At 42.2% G+C, this 20,417-nt stretch overlaps 1 protein-coding gene across 2 annotated transcripts; it reads right to left on the bottom strand.

The window, feature by feature from the left end:
* Window positions 1–1,142: 1,142 nt before the first annotated feature.
* Spata19 (spermatogenesis associated 19) lies at window positions 1,143–6,070 on the bottom strand. 2 transcript variants are annotated; one of them, XM_028883042.2, is made up of 7 exons: window positions 5,906–6,070; window positions 5,678–5,734; window positions 5,108–5,200; window positions 4,889–4,980; window positions 2,399–2,476; window positions 1,969–2,036; window positions 1,143–1,323 (listed from the first exon to the last, which is right to left on the bottom strand). In XM_028883042.2, the coding sequence occupies exons 1-6, from the start codon at window positions 5,981–5,983 to the stop codon at window positions 1,970–1,972; spliced, it is 465 nt and encodes a 154-aa protein (XP_028738875.1). In that variant the 5' UTR covers window positions 5,984–6,070; the 3' UTR covers window positions 1,143–1,323; window position 1,969. The 2 variants fall into 2 exon arrangements, with proteins under 2 accessions (XP_028738875.1, XP_037063553.1); XM_037207658.1 differs by lacking the exons at window positions 5,678–5,734; window positions 5,906–6,070 and adding an exon at window positions 5,321–5,595.
* Window positions 6,071–20,417: the final 14,347 nt, after the last annotated feature.

Below are 20,417 nucleotides of genomic sequence, written 5' to 3' on the forward strand. Positions count from 1 at the left end.
AAATATGCACAATGGAAGTTTATTCAGGCAGAAAGGACGTAATTATGTCACTTGCAAGAAAATGGTTGCAACTGGCTATTACCATATTAAGCAGATTAATTCTGTCTCAAAAAGACTAACTGCATATTTTCTGAATTCTAGATTTTATATAGATACATGAAGTCTTGCATGTGTATTTGACATGAAAATAGAAGTAAAATTGTCTAAAAGAATGAAGGGGATTCATGGAAGTGAAGAGGGGAGAGAAGAGAGAGATGGGATAATGTGTTCAAAATATAACTGGTGTGGAAATGGCCTTATGAAACTCGGCACTTTAAACATCGAACACAAAAATCGTTAAAGAAGGCAGTGAAAATGCCGGGCAGCAGTGGTGCACGCCTTTAATCCCAGCACTCGGGAGGCAGAGCCAGGTGGATCTCTGTGAGTTCAAGGCCAGCCTGGTCTACACAGCAAGTTCCAGGTTCCAGGACAGGCTCCAAAGCTACAGAGAAACCGTGCCTCGGGAAAAAAAAAAAAATCAAGAAGGCAGTGAAAAAAGACAGAGTAAAGAAAACGCTCCTGTCTACAAAGAGCAAGGATGAGAACTCCATGCAGAAACCATGCAAGCAAGAGTGGGGTGAAACAGTCAAGTGCCAAAAGGATGAAAACACTAACAATATTCAGTAGCCTGCACACTCAGCCCTCTAACTTCTCAGAGAAAAGAAAGGATAGAGACTAGAAGCTGAGAGCTACGTAAAGGAAGATTGCTAAAGAAGCATGAGTGAATATAAAATACAGGGCTCCCCAGCACTCCCTCAGGAAATCTACTCACCCACCCAACCCCCATCCCAGTCCACACCAGCATCCTTTCAAATGTGCTGGACTCTGCTGTACTGCCTGCTGCACACAGCAGTAGAATAGCAGATAGCTATGTGGCCCCAGCACCAGGCCTGCAAGGCACCCAAAACCGGATGGATGGATGGATGGATGGATGGATGGATGGATGGATGGATGGATGGATGATGGATGGATGGATGGATGGATGGATGATGGTTGCATGGATGGATGGATGGATGGATGGATGGATGGATGGATGGATGGATGGGGGAGGGAAGAATGGAGGGAAGGGAGAAATGGCAAAGCATCCACACCAACATTAAGGCTGGTTGGTGATAAGATGTCTCTTTATTAGCACTTCAGCAAGAAGATTCCAGTATCATCATGGTGGTAACCAAGGGCTCAGCCTCTATAGTCTTTCTGCTAAAGTCTGGTCACCCTTCAGGTCAAACACGAGGTGGATCCTTTTTGGACACAGGCTGTTCGTTGATTCCGGAGGCCTTCAACCTGGGAATCAGAGAAGTGCTCAGTGAGCCCTCGTGGAAATGTGCAGCCAGCTAAAGCCAGGATCTGCTCCCCATCCTCACTTACAAGTTCTCTACTTTCTGGACAAGGGTTGTCTGGATCAATGAGAACCCTTGACAAAATATGCCCTGGGCAGGAGCTGGCATGCAGACAGCACTGAATAAATGCTAGCATTGTGTTTCGTGCTGCTTTTAAGCTTCCAGCTATGTGTCAATCATGTCTTTCATCCCCACCCCCACAGCAGTTAGCAGGGCATCTCACTTGGACAGGGCACAGTGGCTGCTTCAGCCATGGTCCTTGTCTTGGGATGGTTCCACCCCCAGCCTTCCACTTCCCAGAGGTGATTCAACATTCAGTTATGGGCACTGTCATGTGCAAAGCACAAGGAGAGGATATATGGCCCAAAGTCCCTGCTGGAGGTAGGTTCAAATTCCATACGCCCTCACTCCTACTAAGACTCTGTCTCAAAGCAGAGTTAGGACAGCAACATCCACTTTTCCCCGCTCACCAGCCCTAAGTGCAGACGCCTCACTCAGGGAAATGTAAAGCTCCCCATGCTAGGTCACCCTTCCACTGCCAAGGCAAGACAGCCTATCCACCCAGGCTGTTACCTATGGGTCTCCTCACCTTAGCAGTCTGAGCAAGAAGTTCTGAAGCTTGGGTCATTATATGAGTCACACATGAGGTGAGACACGCTGCAGAGGACAGAGGAGAACAGCAAGATGGGAAAGAGCCTGCCATCAGAACCTACTTAGACCTAATACCCAAACCACAGCACAGGGCATGAGCTAGGTGAAAAGCACACTGTATAATCATTGCGTGTAAACTTAATTGAAGTCCAGGAAAGAAGCCCTCAGCCTGGAGCCATGACAGGCAGGCACCAAGGCTGAAAAGGCCACCATAATGTGGATCACAAAGGACAGAGGCCCTGGGAGCTATGTGTCCCCACTCATGTTAGAGCCAACAGATGATTGGGATAGCCAGCTAACTCTGATGTCGTCTCCACCCACATGGACCCAGGTAGGTATACAAGGCACCTCGTCACAGGAACACTTACCTTCGTCTCACTTCATCTATTCGGTCCTGCATGACATCTTCTATCATTTCACTTGGTACTTGGAAGATGCGGGTGTGGCTGGAAAATACCATGACCATGTGAGATTCTGAGTTGCTTTTCATAATGGCTAAGCCTAGCAGGGCTCCTGAGATTGGGACTATAGGAACAGTAACAGTTAAGTCCAGATACATGAGCCTAAGAGCCCACCCCTGACTCTACTGTTTCTTAAATAACGAAGTGCCTCTCAGTCACCCAGCCGTTGTGTGACAGCACAGTGTTCCAGGGGGATACAGGGAAAGAGAAGCTGGCTGCCAGCAGGGTGATGGAGGTGTGGAACTCCCCCTTCCAAATTCCTCTCTAGTCTCATGATGTACTCTTAGGATTACCATGGCACAGACACTGCAATTTAGCACTGTTTGCCTTATTTCTCTGTGCTAACACTGCCTTTCCCTCTCTAGTCTACTTCCTGTTTTTTCTCCTGTCATTTCCCACCCCTTCCCTCCAGAGGCCTGTAGCCCACCAAATAACACCCTTCATTGTCTATGGTGTCCTGTTATGTTTGAGACACAAATTCTGTCTGGCCTCCCCCTCTGCCTACAGAGAGAGGGGGGATGTGATGGTGATTGCAGCTCCTACCAGAAGGAACCAGTTGGAGCCCATAGACGGAGATGAAGCAGGCAAGGCTGACTGTTCCCACCCTAGGGGTAAGGGGCTCCTCAGAAAACAGGCCTTGGATGCCCAGGCTGCACAGGCTCTCCTTTTCTCTGCAGTTCCCCATTCTCTGAGAGTAGTACCCCCATTAAAGACCCATTCTGAGCAAGCAGCCCCCTGGAGATCTTCCTGGGATGATCTGGCAGCAATAGCTAATAAATGTGCAGCCTGGGCCTCCAGTTGCACCCTCAGACCCTCCTCCAGGCTTCCCTAACCCTACCTGTCTGCTTAACTTATGTCCATGAAATGTGGAGCTGAGCTTTGCTCTTTTTCCCCCCTGCAGACCAGCTAGCAAGTACAGGGCAATGCATGCACACCCACTAGAAGAGTGAAGAGCCAGCATGGCTTTGTGCAAGGATGTCACCCTGACCACCTACTTAGCAGAACTATGAAGAAAACTCCAGAATCAGTGCATTATGGGAAAGAGCAGATTGTTCATTTCCAATCTCCACTGAAAATTCAGAATGGAAGAGTTATACATAGATACACCACGGATGCTTCACACCTGCCTCAAACATCTTAAACTACTTGTATAGCCAAGATTAAAGCAAGGTTGGGAGATGAGGTTGGTATGGTCCAAAACTGAGGAGAGTCATGTGTGTAACTCCAGAGTCCATCCAAATTGAGCAAGGAAAAGCTGGGAGTGCAGTCAATAATGCTGAGGGGCCTCAGTGAGTTTCTAGAGAAAAAAAATCTCTTCTCTGGGGGTCTCTGAAATCCCACCATCGGTTATCCCTCCCTAGAAGAGTCAGTGCATATTTGAATACTTGACAATACATCGTCACTGGCGAAGGAAACCCTGAATACCCAAGTCCCGAAGCGAAACTAAGCTCGCTGAGAAGTGCAGCTTCCTCAAGGGAAGCACAAAGCTGACAACAGACGCAAGGGGAAGGAGGGAAGGACAAGCCCTTTTCACACTTGGGCTAGTTCAAGGAAGGATGTGATGATCTGGCCCAAACACTAATGGATTCAGGAACACACAGAAAATAGGAGGACTGGGGTGACTTCAGACCTGTCTCCCCCCTCCCCCTGCCTCCTCCCTGCTTCCTCCCCACCCCACCCCCGCCTCCCCACTCCCCACCCCTAAAGTCTCAGCATCTTCCCATCTTCAGGACCAAGAAAGGCTGTGAGAACCGCCTGCACCGAGGTGGCAGGAAGGTGACAACAAAGCTTTGTCACAAAATTCCTGCCTCTGGTGCTGCGAGACCTCCGCACTGCAAAGTCGCAGAGGAGGGCTTTGGCTTTTGCATTTTAAGAGCTTATTTTCTTTTAGCTCTTTAAAGTGCTGCCACTTCTGAACAATTCAAGTGCAAAAATAACGGGAATCTGAAACATATTCAGAAGCATTTAGGAAATCGAGAGCAAGCCCAGTCCCCCAACTGCAGAAGTCATTTAAAAAATGTACGACTGTGGGGAGAGGCTGGGTCCTGCCTCAACTGAATGTACCAGGCTTAGCCGTCCCCCATAAGAGAACTTACCCTGTTGGAGGAGGGGAGAGGGGTGGGGAGGGAAGATGGGGGGATCAGGAGGAGGGATGAGAGGGGGATCTGTGGTTGGTATGTAAAATGAATTTAAAAAAAAAAAAACTTTAAAAAATGTACGAATGAGCTAAGCTTTCAAGATAGCAAGAACATTCCCTTAAGTCCCCAACGCATGACTGAGGAATTTCTCTGCCAAAGGAGGTGGCATCTTTAGAACAAATGTGTTTGATCCAGCCAGGGACCCTGGAGAGGGGCTGGTGCCTTCTCAGTAGGCTGCCCTACTCCCTGGGTACTGTACCTCCATCTTATAAACTGGATCCTTGTTCTCTCCTCCAGGACTTCCTGACTAGGGTCTGATAACATATCACACTTGGAGAGAGGATGCTTCACCTAGGAAATCCAGATTGAATACGTGTGGTTATTAGCCAATGTGGACACCCACGGCTGAGATGTGCCCTTTGCCCAGGGTCCCTCACCTCACGCTGTCACCCCCACTTTCCCACAAACTCCCAGTTACCACATCTCTGGTCACATGTATGTCGTGTCCATGAGTGGGAGGGATGTTGGTAGACATCTTCTCCTTTATGTTCCGAGAAGCCTCTTCTTCCGTCTGAAAGGTGAATAGTTTCCCTCTTGAAGTGCCTGGCTCCAGCTGATCTCTCTCTAGTCCCCCTCTCCTCTTCCCTCCCCTGCGTTCCTCCCATCACAACACAACACACACACCACTCACTCCATTACTCTCAGCTTCTGCACAAAGCACCTCCATCACGATCCCTCTATGAATCTCTGGGACCTCACCTAAGCCTGTGGCCCTATCCCATGGTACTTCGGGGACTGCCTTCCACAGAATTCCCTCCTCTAGGATGTTTGGTAAGTCAGGAAGTACGGATGCCAGCACTTCTCTTGCCAACACAAAACCCCACATCCTCTCAGACATTAGAATGAATTAAACTCAACTCTAGGCAGGGAATTTGGTAATAAACTTGAGTTTCTCAGTTGTATAGAGAATAGAGTCCTAATTCCTGTCCCCCATTGATACCTGCACTCTAGAACTTTGGGGACTGAGTCATAAAGGAACTCTACTCACTTTGTTCAACCAATGCTGGACTATGGATACAGCTTCACTTTCCACAACTTCAATGTCCTGGAACAAATTGGTTAAGACGATGACGTCAGAAACACTAGAGACCCACCCTCCCCACCACCACCACCGCTGCCATCTAATGTGATATGATGTGTGGTGTCTGCACCCCACAGGAGCGCAGACAGAGAGACGATGGAGTAGGTACCATTCCATGTGGCCACCATCACTCACCGAGTTTGTCTTTGGTGGGAAGGGTAGCCCTACAGTTTTCCGGGCGAAGATGTACACAATCCATGTTGTAATGATCATCTTCAGGTTTACAGAGGGCCTTCTTGGCTCCCTCCTTCCATGGAAGCTGCCCGAGAACTCCTATGGAATAGGAAGGTTGTGGAAGGGAAGTACCCTCTGATTGGTTGGCAAGTGATGATGTGACAATGACCTCCTTCAACTTCCAAGGTCAGAGTGCAGATGGAAAAGAAGGGTTTGAAGATTTCTTCCTATGACAGCTCAAAGAAGGGGGTGCATAGGAGATGAAGATAAACTATCCCCAGTGAAATCCATGGGGGAGACACAAAGGGGATTACCTAGAACATAGACAGAAAGTCTCAGGGTGGCTCTCTATCTTAAGCACTGCTAAGTAAAATTTTTCGAAAGAAATAAAAATATTTTACAAATCAAAAGAAGAAATATGATTGAAGCATCTGAACCTTTTAGACATCTATTCAGACCAGTGTCGTGGTTATTTCTTAATCTTCTCTTATGTGCAAGAGGAAATGAAATTGTTATCCACCCCAAACTGCCCAGACAAAGAAGCAAATGTCAGCTAGGGATAGTTTAATTTTTTTGCCTGTCCTCACTATGCACATGACTCAAATCACTGAAAAGCAGTCCAGGGCCTGAGGATACCGCTCAGTCAGTGAAGTACTTGCTTTGCAAGCATGAGGACATGAGTTTGATCCCCAGAGCCCATAAAGTGTGTGTGTGTGTGTGTGTGTGTGTGTGTGTGTGTGTGTGTGTGTGTGTAAAAGTAGCTGTGCCCCACGGGGTACTCAGAAATTATGACAGCTTCCACTGCGTCCATCCACCAACCTCAGAATGGCTACCAACACAGAGGTGAAAAGCATAGCAGTGAAGCCAGGCAGCCAGTACCGGCTTTAGAAACGCTGCTCCACAAGACCTCAGGCCAACACTAGTCATGTGAGCACAGCCTAAACCAGCAGGTAAGGGGCGAGGCTGGCGAGATAGCTCAGAGGTTAAGAGCACTTGCTGCTCTTCCAAGGGACTCGGCTCCCAGCATCCACATCAGCTACTCAGAGCCACCTCTAACTCCAGCTCCAGGAGACCCAACACCTCAGGTCTTGAAGGGCATCTGTGCTGGCTGATTTTATGTCCATTGGACATAAGCTAATGTCATCTGAGAAGAGGGAACCTCAACTGGGAAAATGCCCCCCACCAGACTGGCCTACAGACAAACCTGTGGGGTAGTTTCTTGAATGATGGTTCATGTGGGAGGACCCATGGATGACACTGTGGATGGTGCCACCCCTGGGGTGGTGGCCCTGGGTGCTATAAGGAAGGAGGCTGAGCAAGTCGGTAAGCATCACTCTCTGTGGCCTCTACTTCAGTCCCTGCCTCCAGGTTCCTGCCCTGCTCTAGTTCCTTCTCTTCGGTAATGGACTGTGATGTGGAACTGTAAGCTGAAATCAAGCCTTTCCTCCACAGGTTGCTTTTGGTCATAGTGTTGTATAACAGCAACAGCAAGCCTAGGTAAGTCAGCACCTGCACTCATGTGTACATCCCCCCTCACTCCCCCCCACCCACACTTCAAAATAATAAAAATAAATATTTAAAATAGCAGATGGAGTGGTTTGCCTGAAAGCCTGGGCCCACTAATGTGCCATAACGATTATGTGCTCATAAGTCTTCAAATAACTGTTTAAACAGTAAAACATCCATATAACTCAAAACCCAAAAGTACATGAAAAGATTCATTCAGAGCTTTATCTCTTCTATCAATCCTTCAGCCTTCTTCCAACTCATTTCAGAAGTCATTTTTCAATAGTTTCTAAGATACATATCCTGTGTTTATGCTGTCAGAATCAAGTAGACAAATCCATCTTTGCTTTTTTATTATTATACTAAGCACCCATTTAGCAAATTCCATAAACATATGTAAAAAGAAAGAAAGAGAGAGAGGGGGAGAGAGAAAGAGAGAAAGAGAGAGAGAGAGAAAGAAAGAAAGAAAGAAAGAGAGAGAGAGAGAGAGAGAGAGAAAGAAAGAAAGAAAGAAAGAAAGAAAGAAAGAAAGAAAGAAAGAAAGAAAGAAAGAAAGAAAGAAAATCCTTACATGCCTCCTCACCCAGTTGCAGATCAAGACACTTAAAAGGTGTCTAATACCTAGCAGGTGTCCAGCCGGTTCCCCCCACACAGCTGCTCACCCCTGCTGCCACAGAGAGGGTCTCAGCCTCGCTTATCTGCTTCCTGGCTCTGTAGTTTTGTTTTTATCGGACATTCTGTACAAATGAAAGCAAACCATGTCGGATCTGACTTGGGTTTTCACAGTGCAACATTCATCATAGATTCTTTCCTTTCCCTGTGGAGTATTACTCCTTTGTACGGATGTACAGCATTTTGTTTATAACTTGTCTAGTTGACTAGCAGATAGATATCTCAAGTCTAGGGATATCTATACAAATAAGCCTTCAAAGAACATTTGCAAAAAGAAAATAGAGTAAATATGTTTCATTCTTCTTGGATAACACTCTAAGAGCAAATTAGTAATTTCATGTTTAATTTTTTTCCTTTTTTTTTCCCCTTGTAGTGCTGGAAATGGAACTTGGGGCCCAGTGCATGCTGGGTAAGTGCTCTACCACTGAAATGCACCCCTGGTCTTTTTGCTTAGGAGTTAATTGAGATATAATTCGCTTTCAAAAAAATCACCAATTTAACACATACAATTAAATGGTTTGTAATGTGCTCACAGAGATGTGTACCCATTACTTCAGTCCATTTTTAGCAAATTTTGCCACCTCAAAAAGAAACTCTTTGCTTTTACAAGTCAAACCATTTCTCTCACGCACTTGGCCTTAGTCCCAGGCATCCTTTAATCTACTTTCTGTCCCTACAGTTTTGCTTATTCTGGACATGTCACATGAATATACCTGTTCTTTAGTGACTGACATCTGTAACTTAACATAATGAGGGTCATTCACCTCTTCCACAAGCACATATTGTAGCATATATCACTAATTCATTTCTTACTGCAGAGAAGTAGTTCATTGTCTAGATATGCTACATCTCATTTATCTGTTCATTAACTGATGGACACTGGCTGGGATTGTTTCTATGTGTTAATAGGAAAAGTGTTACTGTGAACATTTGTATACACTGCTTTATATAATCCTGTTTTGAGTTCTCCTTGGCTTATACCTCTCAGCATAATTGCCAGGTTGTATGGCAACCTTGCGTTTAAGATTTTGAAAGACTGTTAAAACTACTTTCTAAATGGCTTTATCAGTCTACCTTCCCATGATCAATACATGAGGGATCTGATTTTTCCACGTTCTTTGCCAATGTCATTATTATCCATCATTCTGACATCAGACATACTAATGAGTATGAAATAGTATCTCATTATGGTTTAGATTTGTATCTCCCAAATGATTAATGACTCTAGCCATCTTTTCCTGTGCTTCTTAGCTTCATGTGTATCTTCCTTGGAAATTTGTCTCCTTAAATACTTGATCATTTTGTAATTGGATTATCTTTTTATTTGATAGATGTAAGAGTTTCTTACATATCCTTCATACAAATATCAGGTAAGTGATTAGCAAATACTTTCATTCTATGAACTGTCTTTTCTCTTCTTTGTTGGTGTCATATAAAGCAGAGATTTTCTAAATATTTGATCAAGTTGGACTTACCTGTTCTTACTTTTGTTGCTCATGAAATCATCATCATGAGCATGAAGATTTACTCCTATTTTCCTTCAGATCGTGAGTGAGTTATGGGTCCTGTGTGTATGCTTGTGATCTGTTTTGAGATCATCTTTGTACAAAGTGTCCAAATTCATTTCTATGGGTGGATACAGAGTTGTCTCCCACTATTTATTGCAAAGAACATCCTTTGTATATTGGGCAATCTTGGTAACCTTGTCAGAAATCAATTAGCCCTAAATTTAAATTTTTAGTCCAGACTGTTAATGGACCTGATTGTCTGTTCTTACTTCAACACCACATGTTCTTAATTACCACAGCTTTTTAAGGTTTTGTCATTGCTGGTGTAAAACGTTTTCAAACTTTTTTTTTAACTTATTCTTTTTGGCCAGCATTTCCTTAATACCAGAGCTAAAGACAACAAAAGAAAGAAACCTAGTGACCAAAATCCTTTCAGAATATTAACAGAAAGATCCTTTTTTTTTGTTTGTTTTTTGAAAAGAGCATGTATGGTGGAACATGCCTATAACACAAGCACTTAGGAAGTGGAGACAGGAAGTTCGTGAGTTCAATGCCAACTTGAGCTACATAGCAAGACACTGTCTCAAAAAATAAAATCCTTAATGATGAATAGCAAACTAAACAGCATATTCAAAAGATTATACACCGTGACTAAGTCAGGTGAATTTCCTCTTGAATTTTATGATTAGCCTATCAATTTCTACAGAAACAAAATCCTGCTGGCATTTAATCAATGGTTTCATTGAATCTGACTGCCAATTTGGAGATATTGTGGTGTCAATAATATGAAAATGGAGAGCTTTCTAGTTATTTAGATCTTAATTTCTTTTAACAAAGTTCTGTGGGTTTTCAGGGATTAATTTTGCCCTGCTTGTTCTTTTTAAATACTATCTTAAACTGAACACTTAATTTCATTTTGGAATTTTTCATTGCTAGTGTATGAAAAAGTAGAGTGGGTTTTGTTATGTGTATATGAGTGTGGTATGTATGAGTACATGCGTGTTCAAATGTGATTGCATATGTGTCTTCCCAAATAGACATTGTATGTCTTCCTTAATCACTCTCCACTTTATTTACTGAGGTAGAGCCTCTCACTGAGCCTATAGCTCTCTCATTCCAGCCTAGCCAGCTCATCCTAAGGATCCCTCATCTCTCTTTTTTTTTTCATCCCACAGGGCTTGGATTATAAGCAGATCCCATACCTGGACTGGCTTCTTTGGGTTCTGGTTATCATAATTCTGCTCCACATCTAGCAAGGGCTGTATCCACTGAGCCATCTTCCAGCTCCTCAGTGAGTTGTTAAATAATGATTTTGCATCCTGTAACTTCTCTAAACCCAATGCAAATGTTCTTAGTAGTTTTCCTTAGAATGTTCTTTGTACCAGATCATGTCTTCAGCAAATACAGATGGTTTTCCTCCCCCTTTTCCAGTCTTGATACATTTCATTTCTTTTTCTTGTCTGATTTCCCTGGTTATACATTATCAAAAAGATCTAGAGAGAAAGGACGTCATTTTCTTATTCCTCATTTTAGGAGAAAAGCATTGTTTTTCACCATTAATATGATGTTAGGTGAGGACTGTTGTGTAGATACCTTTCATCGAGCTCTTGGAGTTCTCTTGTTCAAAAAGTACCATATATTAGTATGGCATACACCCTTAATCCTAGCACTGGGGAGGCAGAGGCAGGTTCATCAGCTTGGTCTACATATCAAGTTCCAGGCATACCAAAGCCAGGTGGTGGAGGTGGGGAGGTAAACCTCCAGTGCCAGGAATGTGTTACATCTTGTTGAATCATTGGCCAAAGAGGTCCCATAGACACTGCCCCCAAAACAACACAGACTATTGCCAAGGTGATTGGTTATTCTCCACATACAGATGCTGAGACCCTGTTGTTGAAGACAAATTCATGTCATTGGACATGAAGAAATCAAGCTAGCACTCAGTTAGAAGCCTCACCCCTACTGTCCAGAGTTAATGGTGCTGGAAGGTAATTTGCATACTGCTAGAGAATAGTCATCAGCAATATCACTCAGCTACAACTGTGGCCTACAAAAGGGATCTGCCTGTGAGATGTACTGATGCAATAGTGGTACATGTTATAGGAGTAACCAACCACTCTTTTTTATTGGATTCAAGGCTCTCCTCTGTTGCTGGAGAGCTTCTCTCCAGGCTCCACCAAGCCCCAAAGTCCCACAATCCATGTATAAAATAATCACTCAGACACTTATATTACTTATAAACTGTATGGTCATGGCAGGCTTCTTGCTAACTGTTCTTATATCTTAAATTAACCCATTTCTATAAATCTATACCTTGCCACGTGGCTGGTGACTTACCGGCGTCTTTACATGTTGCTTGTCGTGGCGGTGGCTGCAGTGTCTCTCCCTCCTTCTTCCTGTTTCCCCAATTCTCCTCTCTCCTTGTCCCGCCTATATTTCCTGTCTGGTCACTGGCCATCAGTGTTTTATTTATATAGAGCGATATCCACAGCACTTCCCCTTTTCTTCTTTTTTTTAAAAAAGGAAGGTTTTAACTTTAAAATGGTAAAATTACATATAACAAAACAATTATCGAGCATGAATTACAGTTACAATATTAAAGAAGATGTCCTGTCTATCTTATATTTGTAAGTTTAAGGTTTTATATCTAACTTATCTTTTATCATAACTGAGGAAACTACAACTATCTAGTCTTTAACCCCATCAAAGACCTGAGAAGGAACATAATGGTACCTGAGAAATGATAGATAGATGCAAGCAACTTTTGGGAATCTTGCAAGAGTAGACCGAGACAGCTGGCAGCCTGGACAGTCACCTAATGTTTCTCAGCATTGTTGGTGCATTCAAATTGGCTACAGGTCTAGAGTATCTAACAGACCATTTTCAGAAGCAGGATTTCTGAAAGACCATCTTACCCTGTCTTGGCAGAGTACAGTGGTCGCTTTCCTTGTGTCCCGCTTGTCCAGAAAGGACAGCATTGCATTTGTACTGTCAGCCATCAAGGCAAGGGCAGTTCTTTGCCCAGTAGGCCATTTTGTGCCAAAAAGACAAACTTTTAAATGGAAATGTCTTAGAAGCCCAACATTCTCTCGGGATCAATTGGTGCAGCCAGGAGCAATTGTGTCTCACGTCAACAGAATTCTAAGTTATTTAAATGCCATATTCTCTAGGTCTATGAAGTGTTTGAAGATTACCTGTCCATCTGACCTATGTATCTGTAAATCTGGATAACCTAACTAACGTAACTATAGAGATGACAGGCATAGGTGACTATAAATCTATAGGTCTTATCTACCGAAATAACCTAAGGACTAAGGCTTCATGTAAACAAGGTAAACAGTCTATAAGCAAATGTATGGTGAAGAACGATGACTTCAAAATTGTGACAATACACAAGATATTTATAACAGAGGTAGGAATATATAGTGCAATATGCAATATGACAATAATCTTAAATATATATCAATATACCGAATATCCTAAACAAAAGTAGAACATATATAAAGTATGACAGATATAAATTTACATTTGTATCAATATAAAAATGTTTCAAATAAGAGTAGAAATATATGTACATTATAACAAATATAGTTCTGTATTTGTATCAATATACAAATTATCTTAAACAGGAGTATAAAAATAGTTTACATTTGTATCAACATATAAGAATCTATAACAGTACAAATTACAGTGCAAATTATCTAAGGTTGTTATTTTACTAGATTTGTTTACTAGTATATACAATGATTTACCATCATATCTTATGCCTATCCGTTCCATTTCCCCCCCCCTTTTTTTACAATACTGAGTCTAATATTTTCTCCCACCTCCAACCCTATAACCATCATCCATAACCCTGAGAATTATGAAACCTAAGGGAGAAGGGCGTCGTTTTCTTAGAATTGCTTCCTGCCGTTTAGGGGGTGATGTTATCTCTATTGGGTACTGTGAGAAAGCTCAGATAGTTAAATCTCAGACTAACTGTAGGTTCTGCAGCAAGTTTTAGAGTAATGGGTAAGATTGTCTGAAATTCTGGCAAGAAGTGTAGTATGATGATGATTACCATGGCATCATTCTGGATTGGGTAGAGTTGTTGTTGTTGGGGCCCCATCTTCCTTCTGGAGACTTCTGAGATTACTATTGGAAAAACTTATTTGTTATCAAAAATGGGAGGTTTGGATTTAAAAAGGACATAGCATGTAAGAAAGGATTCTGAGAAATCAAAAGTAAGCATGGAGAGAATTAGAATTTAGAAGACAATGGTCCCTTTTTATTGGTTTCCTTCTGTCTCACACCAGAGGGCTCTTCTGATACAGACTGAAGAATCTCTCAAACTTTTCTTTTAGCAATATGCTTGGGTTTAGAGAAGGAGTGAGCCAATTCCATCTCCAAAGCCAGCTTGGCTTATAATTGAATTGGAACCACAACTTTTCTAGATTGATAGAGAGATAGATGTTAGACAGTGAGATTTTACCATGTGTAGATTGGTACCAATAGACTCTTCCTTTCTGCTGTAAACATTCGGATATCCAAGGCCTTATGAGTTTTGGAAGATGGGTATTTCCATTATCCTGGAAAGACAAAAACAGAGCCCTACCCCACCCTTTGATTATGAAATTTTTCTTACAACTTGTAGAGATGTCACATTGGTGGATGATCTTTTACTTCTCTTCATCAAGGGGTTTTTCCTGTTCGAATCGAATTTTTATTAATTTTGTTGGTATCCATAGCTTTTCTTCTCCTGCAGAAACAAAGGCAAAACCCCTTCCCCAACGTAGAACATATCCAGGTTTCCATTCTGAGGTCAGCACATCCTTGAAATAAACTGGTTGGTTTAGCTCAGGAGTTTTGTCTGTCGTCCAATGTCTCTCCGCAGCTGTTGTTCCTTTCTCATTAGCATTGAGAAAATTCAAGGTTAACAAAGCACTATGCAGTCTATTTCTAGGAGTCATTGTTACCTGTTGCTGTTTATTTAGCATATCCTTTAAAGTTCAATTGGATCTCTCTATGACTGCTTGGCCTGTGGGATTGTGTGGTATACCTGTAACATGCTTTATATTGTAATAAGCAAAGAATTGTCTCATTTTATTGGAGACATATGCTGGGGCATTGTCTGTCTTAATTTGTACAGGTATTCCCATGATGGCCATAACTTCTAATAGGTGTGTAATCACAGAATCAGCCTTTTCAGAACTCATAGGAGTTGCCCATTGAAATCCTGAATAGGTGTCAATGGTATGATGTACATACTTTAATCTTCCAAATTCTGCAAAATGAAACACATCTATCTGCCAAATTTCATTTCTTTGTATACCTTTTGGATTGCTCCCTGCAGGTAATGGAGTTTGGTTATAGATGGAACAAGTAGGACATTTTTTCACAATATCCTTAGCCTGTTGCCAAGTGGTGGAGAAATCCTTCTTCAAACCTTTGCTATTTATAAGAGGAAACCCATACCCAACACTGCTAAAGTGGTGAAGAACCTAAGACTAGATAGGTCATAATCCCTAGAGAAAAACCTACTGCTATTAATTCTACTAAAGGACACAGCAGTAAAGTGGCTCCTAATGACATATTGCTATTCTCATAGATTAGAGCATCACTCAGCCCTCATCAGGGAAGCTTCTTCTTGCACTAGAATATGTGTATTAAAATAATTTTGTCAAATGCTTTTTCTGGTCTCACTGAAATGGCCAGGTTATTCTGGTATAGTATGTTAATATTGTATATTATCTTTAGGTATTTTTAATTTTTCAAGTGTCAAACCAATTTCTAAAAAAAATCCCACTAAATTATGGTCTATAGGATAATCCCACTTAATTGTGTCTTATAATCTTGTTTGAATGTGCTGGAGTTAGTTTTGCTGAGGCAGTTCTGTGAAAGATTTTTACATATGTTAGGGATTTGGGCCTATTATAGCTTTCTTTCTTTATTTTTATGTATACAGTATGCCTGTGTGTCAGAAGAGGGCACTAGATCTCACTATTGATGGTTGTGAGTCACCATGTGGTTACTGGGAATTGAACTCAGGGTCTCTGGAAGAGCAGCCAGTGCTCTTAACCTATGAGCCATCTCTCCAGCCCTTTTATTTCTTTTACTGTGCTTGGTTTGGACAAAAGAGCAAGACTGACTTCATAGGAAAATTTACATGTGATCCTTTCTCTTTTTTTATGTATATGGGTACATGTGAGATATGTGTGCGTTCATGAGTGTGTGTGTGTGTGTGTGTGTGTGTGTGTGTGTGTGTGTACATGTGCAAATAAGCATCAGGAGGCCAGGGATTGAAGTTGAGTGTCTTCCTTCATTACTCTCCTCCTTACTTTTTGATACAAGAGTCTCTCTATTACCTGAAATTCACGAATTCTGGCTTGGCAGCAAGCCCCAAGGATCCTTCCATTTCTTCTCCCTGGCACCAGGACTACAAGTGTATACCACCACACTCAGCTTTGTTTAGTTTGCCTTGGTTTTTCAGGTGGGTGCTGGGGGTCAAATCAGGTTTATATGCTGTCAAGGTAAGCAAATTCCCCACCAAGCCCTGTCCCCAGCCCTCAATGTCTTCAGAATTTATAAAAGTGTACTTCTTCTTTATAAATTTATATTTTAAGAGAATTCTAAGTTTTTTTTTTCCAAAGAGATTGTAATGCTGTGTTTCCCCTCGGCTGTGTTTGAAAGTTCAGTTTCCTGTGCATTCTCAGTGCATTCCATTACAATTTTATCATCATCCATTTAGTTGGCATATAAAGAGAACTGTCATCATCATCTACATCTTCCTACTAGTTTATGATGATGGTGTTTCCCGTGTATTTTTGCTGCATGTTTTGGTTAGTGTAATCTCCAAATCTTTTAAAAATTAAAGTACTGTTTTCTTTTTATTGAGTTGTAAGAGTTCTCTATATGTTCTGAATGCAGGCAGTTTATCAATACCCGATATGAAAACACACACACACACACACACACACACACACACACACACACACACACACAATTGCTTACCTTGTCATTTTCCTAATGTCTTTTGAAAGGGAAAAAGTTTTAGTTCTGATGAAGGCAATTCAATTTTTTTTCACTGATGGAATGTTTGGGGTATTATATCGAAAAGCTCTTCACACAATCCAAAGTTATGTTAATATTTCCTGTCTTCTTCTGTAAGATTTATAATTTTAGCTTTTGTGTGTAGGTGTATTATCTATTTTGAGTGCTAGTACATGAATGTGTTTGTGTCCTGTGGAGCTCATGTTGAAATAGAATTCTAGTTATAAAATACTGAGATACAACTGGGAAGGTGTAGCTGTGGCTTTTCCTTCATGATTGGATTGATTTACTCATGTGGTTAATGAGTTAATGAATTAAGAGGTTAATGGATTATCTCAAGGGTGAGTCAGCTACAAGGGTCAGTTTGGACAGCTCTTTTGGCCAGTCTTACATCTTCTTTTTCTCTTGACACCTCAGGACTCTGCCAGGAAGAAGACCATCACCCCATGCAGTTTCTCAACCTTGGACCAGAGCTACGTGTCAAAATAAACGAACAAACTGGACCTACCTGATGGTGATAGAACACCTGAGACAATGACAGCAGAATGTATGTCCTTTGTGAAGACACTTGAATATTCTCTAAGCTAGATCATGTGACCATCATAAAATAGCTCTCAATTCACTGGGACAGAAAGTCAATTATATAATAATAATAATAATAATAATAATAATAATAATAATATACAGATATAATAATATATAATGTATTGGGCATTCACAGTAGCAGGGTGCAAAGTAGCAGCTTTCACTGTATCATTTTCACACACTGATCCCCTCCCCCCTCCTCTCTCCCATTTCCTTCCCACCACCCATACCCTTCCACACCCAATAATTCCCTTTCCACTTTCATTCCTTTTCTGTTACTTTCCCCATGCCCTTCTTAAAACCCCTTCCCCTCCCCACCTTCCCCTTTCTTGTTTATGACCTGTCCCCACACCTACTACCACATAAACAGACAAATATAGAAATTAGAAGCTAGGTTCTACAAATCAGAGAGAACATTCAGCATTACACTTTCTGCATCAGGGTTACTTTGCTTAAAATAGTTTCCACATTCATCGATTGTCCTGAAAATTTCATAATTCCATTTTTCCTTTTGGCTGAAGGAAGTTCTGTTGTGTCTGTGTAGCACCTTTCCAGCACTCACTCATCTCTTGGTGAGCCTCTGATTCCACTCTCTTGCTTTGTGAATAGTTGCTTTGTGCAACTCTCTCTGTGGTGGGATGGAGATCCTTTGGGTGTGTCCCCAGAAGTGACATAGCTGGATAAACTGGGTCATCTGGTCATTCTATTTGTATTCTTTTGAGAATAGTCCGCATTCATTGTCATTTGTTTTCTGTTTTCTTTCTTTCTTTATTTTTTTTTTTTTGAGTAACAAAAGATTTTATTCAAAAGCAAAGATGAAAATACAGAAGATGCTGCAAGAGGGAGCCTGGGATCTAAGTGAGGTTTGCTCAAGAGCCTGGGTTACTGTGTGGCTCTTCAGTGATGGGTCCAAGAGGAACTGAAGCTGCTTTCTAAGGGGTGAGAGAAGGTGATTTCCTGTTTTGATTGACAGGCTTGAGTTATGGAATGGCTTGTTCACTGGGCATGTTCTTTCTCATGGTATATCTGGTTTTTTCCAACAATATTTTTAATGATTATTTGGGAATTTCACATAATGCAGCCTGATCATAATCACTTCTGAGTTTTCCTACATCTACACGCCTTCGTCCTTATGAACTCCTCACAAAAAGAGAAGAAGAAAAGAAAAAAAATGCCAAGTCCAGTTTGTGTTGCCCATATACTCACTGGAGTGTGATCAAACTCTCAGTGTCCAGCCCCTTAAAGAAACAGTCCTTCCCCATCCCACCCCTGCCAGAAGCCATCAACTGTGAAAAGCTACATATTAGCATCCTTATCCCAATTTAAGGGTTCTCTTCAATGGCTTCCTGTCTATATTGTTTCTTTGTGGGGGGGGGGCATGTGGGAGGAGAGGTTGTCACAGAGCCTTCTATGTCTCTCATTCTCAACTGTGAGTCTGCACTCATCAACACCACTGCAAAAGAAGCTACCTTGCCCTTTACAATTACAGGCAGCACAGATCATGGATTTCCACATGGTTTCTGGTGACATCATGGACCGTGGACATCCATAAGGCCTCCAGCAGCAGAACAGACTACAGACCTTAGCATGGTCTCCAGTGACATCACAGACCACAAACATCAACACAGCCCTCAGCTGAAGCACAGACCACCAACATTATCCTGGCCCCTGGCAACAACACAAGCCATGGAAACCAGCATGCCCTCCAGTGGCAGCATGGCTCATGGGCATCAACAAGACTTCAGGCCTCAGCACAGACCGTGGACATCAACATGGCCTTTGGTGGTACCGGGGACCATCAACATGGCCTCTAGCAGGAGCACAGACCACGGACATCCACCTGGCCTCTGGCTGCAATATGGATCACAGAACTCAACATGGCTTCCAGCACCATCAAAGACCATGGACATCAGCAGCCCTTGGCTGCAGCATGGACCACAGACACCATCATGGCCCTTGGTGGTAGTACATCTGATTTTAATCAAATGCAATCCCAATTTTACATAGGTGTAGGAGAGTAAATAGAGATTTCCCCTAAAATTTTACACAGAGAATACAGTTTACCTTACTGTGAACATTCTCAGAAATAGTCCAGGCTACAAATTGTCCCTTGCCCCCAGTTCCTGGATATGTTCCAGGATATATTTAACCACAAAGAGGAGTGACTAGGGTTCTAAGGAGTTTCAGGTTAGAGTGACCATAAGCCTTTAGTGATAGGAGAGGTGCTTTCACAGAGAGAGAAAGAGAGACAGAGAGAGAGAGAGAGAGAGAGAGAGAGAGAGAGAGAGAGAGAGAGAGAGAGAAAATGAAAATAAGGAAAGGAAGATGGTTCAATGGTTACAAGCCTTGCTGATCTTGCAGAGGACCTCACTTCAGTTTCCAGCACTCACTTGGCAGGTCACAACCATCCAAAACTTCAGTGCCAGGGGAACTGATGCCCTCTTCTGACTTGCAAATCATTGAGCACACACAGTACACATACATACATGCAGACAAAACAGTCAACACACACAAAAATAATTTAAGTCCTTAAAAAAAAAAACACCAAAACCCAGGGAAACATGGTTGAACAAGTTAGGTAGGTTCTCTGAAGCCTCACATAAAGCATGGAGCAATCAGGGCTCAGGCCTGTTTTGCAGTTTTTTGTTGGAGTTTTGTGCAAGTTTATTGGTTCTTCACTTCCCCCTCCAGTGGCCTCTTACACCTTGTTCATTTCTGTAGATAAGTCCATGCCTTTACAACAGAGCCTGAGGCTCAGGTCATGCCCCACAGTGTTAGGAGCTGTACGGAATCACCCTTTTCACAGAGAACAATTTCATTGTGGTGCTTGCTTTCTGTACTTAACACAATAACAAATGTTTGTTCACATCTTTGGAGATTTAAGCAGTCTTTCTTTCATGAGTATTACAAATAAATTGTGACTGCCATTTTTAAGATCAAATCAACATCTGCCTTGTTTTTTTTTCCAGCAGCTTTCCCCCCAACCCCCAAGGGAGATTGGGAATGGGTTTTCCTGTTTGTGTTCTCCACAGGACATCATTCGGCTGCGTGGTCTTCATCACATGAAGACTTGAATGAGTGATGGTTCTGAAGTGCCTTGAAGATTAGCATATGCATATTTTGCCTCATCAACATACCATGCATCACTGAGGAGTGCCAAACATCATGGG

Source organism: Peromyscus leucopus, chromosome 7 (genome assembly GCF_004664715.2).
Source record: "Peromyscus leucopus breed LL Stock chromosome 7, UCI_PerLeu_2.1, whole genome shotgun sequence".
NCBI classification, from domain to species: domain Eukaryota; kingdom Metazoa; phylum Chordata; class Mammalia; order Rodentia; family Cricetidae; genus Peromyscus; species Peromyscus leucopus.